This window comes from Trachymyrmex cornetzi, unplaced genomic scaffold (genome assembly GCF_001594075.2).
Source record: "Trachymyrmex cornetzi isolate Tcor2-1 unplaced genomic scaffold, Tcor1.1 scaffold922, whole genome shotgun sequence".
Classification (NCBI taxonomy): Eukaryota; Metazoa; Arthropoda; class Insecta; order Hymenoptera; family Formicidae; genus Trachymyrmex; species Trachymyrmex cornetzi.
The window spans coordinates 157167-159504 of NW_017300270.1; the positions used below are offsets into that span (position 1 = coordinate 157167).

The 2338-nt window shown below is 28.7% G+C and overlaps 1 protein-coding gene across 4 annotated transcripts in view; it reads right to left on the bottom strand.

Moving 5' to 3' along the window:
• Nucleotides 1-108: 108 nt before the first annotated feature.
• Nucleotides 109-2338, bottom strand: part of LOC108769648 (uncharacterized) — an 8978-nt gene continuing 6748 nt past the window's right edge. For 2 of the 4 annotated variants that reach the window (XM_018520740.1, XM_018520739.1), the window contains 6 exons: nt 1876-2250; nt 1662-1715; nt 1155-1220; nt 1005-1083; nt 799-890; nt 546-704 (listed from right to left, as the gene is read on the bottom strand). In XM_018520740.1, the coding sequence (XP_018376242.1) occupies nt 558-704; nt 799-890; nt 1005-1083; nt 1155-1220; nt 1662-1715; nt 1876-2250 (813 nt within the window). In that variant the 3' untranslated portion in view covers nt 546-557. Of the gene's footprint in view, nt 370-545; nt 705-798; nt 891-1004; nt 1084-1154; nt 1221-1661; nt 1716-1875; nt 2251-2338 lie in introns of those variants that run through there. The other 2 variants (XM_018520741.1, XM_018520742.1) reach the window with 2 other exon arrangements.

Genomic DNA, 2338 nt, shown 5'->3' on the forward strand with positions numbered 1-2338 from the left:
CTGTAACTTCGTTACAAGTAACGAGTTACTTCCATTCCCTGTGCATATATGAAAATTTCTTATTATAAATCATTTTTAATCTTAAATCATAAAATGAAAACTAATTTAACTTTTCAAAGGATCCTGAAATAAAGACCGAACTTGATCGATGTCAATAAAACCATAGTAGAATAAAACCATGAGTAAAAAACTTTAATCTCAAACTAAAAATATATATCGATAAAAAAGCAGTAAAGTCAGAAAAGGCACCTTAACAACTAATTAAGAAAAGGATAACGTGATTTTAATTCACCGTCTGGATCCAGGTGTTACAGAAACTCATCCCTAATGAAATTATCTTTACTATATCTTTTTGTGTGTATTTTAATTCTGTAAAAAAAAATAGCAATCCGTAAGACCTGTTCGAAGATTTATCGCAGAATGAGATGGTGAAACAACGGCTTCAGGATCTTCTTACAACAAATAAAAATTTTTACTAACTAACTCTGCAAGATATATTCATAAGATATATGAAAGATATAATATGCAATATATGTATATGTGTGTATATGAAAGATTTAGGATAATATACAAGAATCGTCTGATTTCTTTTTTTGAAAGTTTTTCTTTGGAATGTGTGCGTTATGCGATGCATTAAACGGCCGTGTTTCAAAAAAAGAACTGGAATTGTACCTTTCTTGTGAAGTACCTGCACTTGGTGTTTTCTGCAAAAGGAAGTTATAATCGCTTTGTAGATATTGTATGACATTCGCTTACGCGCGCCTCATTAATTATCAATCTGTCTTTAATTATCATTACCGTCTGTTTAGGTTGAACATTTGCACCTCTATTACGTAAATCGGAAATTGTCCCGTCTGGTTGAATTAAATTCGTATATGAATGACTGTACTCTGTAATAAATGTTTTTTTTTATTATTTATTATTATTTAGCTCAATTTAGATAAAAAATTATTTTTTACGCTTTTGTTATATAATATGAACACAAATAATTACGAAATACGCACGTGTATTTTTGGGCAAATGTGTTGAGTAATTCGTTGTATTAATGTAATTTAAATTTGTTGTCGGAACATCAGGAAAAATCTAAAAAAAAATTTTATCTATTTAATCCATTTTAATATGTAGTCAGGAAAGATGTATGAGGAATAAAATACCGTTTTATTCATTGAATCCTTAGTTTTAACTTCGGAATCTGCTTGATTATTCCATTTGTCATTATTCTACAACATAAAATTATCTCTATAATACTTAATGTTTTGAAACGATGCTTATACTTTTGTCCGTAACAAGCATCTCCACTTTATTTCTTTTTACCTTAAAATATTGTCAGCTTTTAATATCTTTTAATATTGAAAGAAATAATTTTCTCGGAAGTTTTTGTTTCAGTGTATGTATGTACATAGTGATACAATGCATAAAAAAATACATATTGTTAAGAATATCTTGTTTTATTAGTCATATATATGTAAATAGAATAAAATCATATTTTATAAATGCAATATTATCTTTGCTACATGATAATTATACATGTATATATTGTTATATATAAATTATTTAGATAATAGTTATCAATATCTATACATTATATCTTGAACATGCATGTATGGAACAAATTGTAAATAACGATGCTAATTTTGTGTAGTTTTCTTTTGATTATGTACCTTTGAGTTCAATTTTGTTTGTTGCACTGTTGGATCCAGTAAATTTTTATTCATCTATAATATTAAAGAACACAATATTATAGAATTATAATGCAAATGACCATGACAATACATTTTAATAATCAAGTTGATAAGTTTTGGATATTTCAATATATATTGAAAAATATTCAATCATATTTTTCAATATATATTTTATCTTGAAATAATTTATTACCTTATTCATCTTAAATTTAAAACCCTTGCAGCATTGGGTAAAGTGATTTATGTCACCACATTTTGTGCACTTTGATCCCCAAGCAGGACACTTCCCAAGTGGATGCTGCTCATCACATCTCCAACAGACTCTTTTTACAATATTATCTGATGGTTTTGGTGTAACACTTGAGTCTGCTCTCGTTTCTTTAGTAACTTGTTTCATTTTTTCCGTATTAATGTTGTAGTCGTGGTAAATTGCTACTAGCTTTGGTAAATCTAAATTGTCTGCTTCAAAAAATTTTTTACGCAATATTTTGTCATGAGTTTCAAGAATAATTTTGTCTCGTATCATGCTGTCTAGCATATCGTTAAAGTTGCAATTTTTAGCTTTTTCCTGTAAATAACAAAGGTTTCAATATATGTGTGCGTGCGTGCGTGCGTGCGTGCGTGCGTGCGTGCGTGCGTGCGTGCGTGCGCGCGCG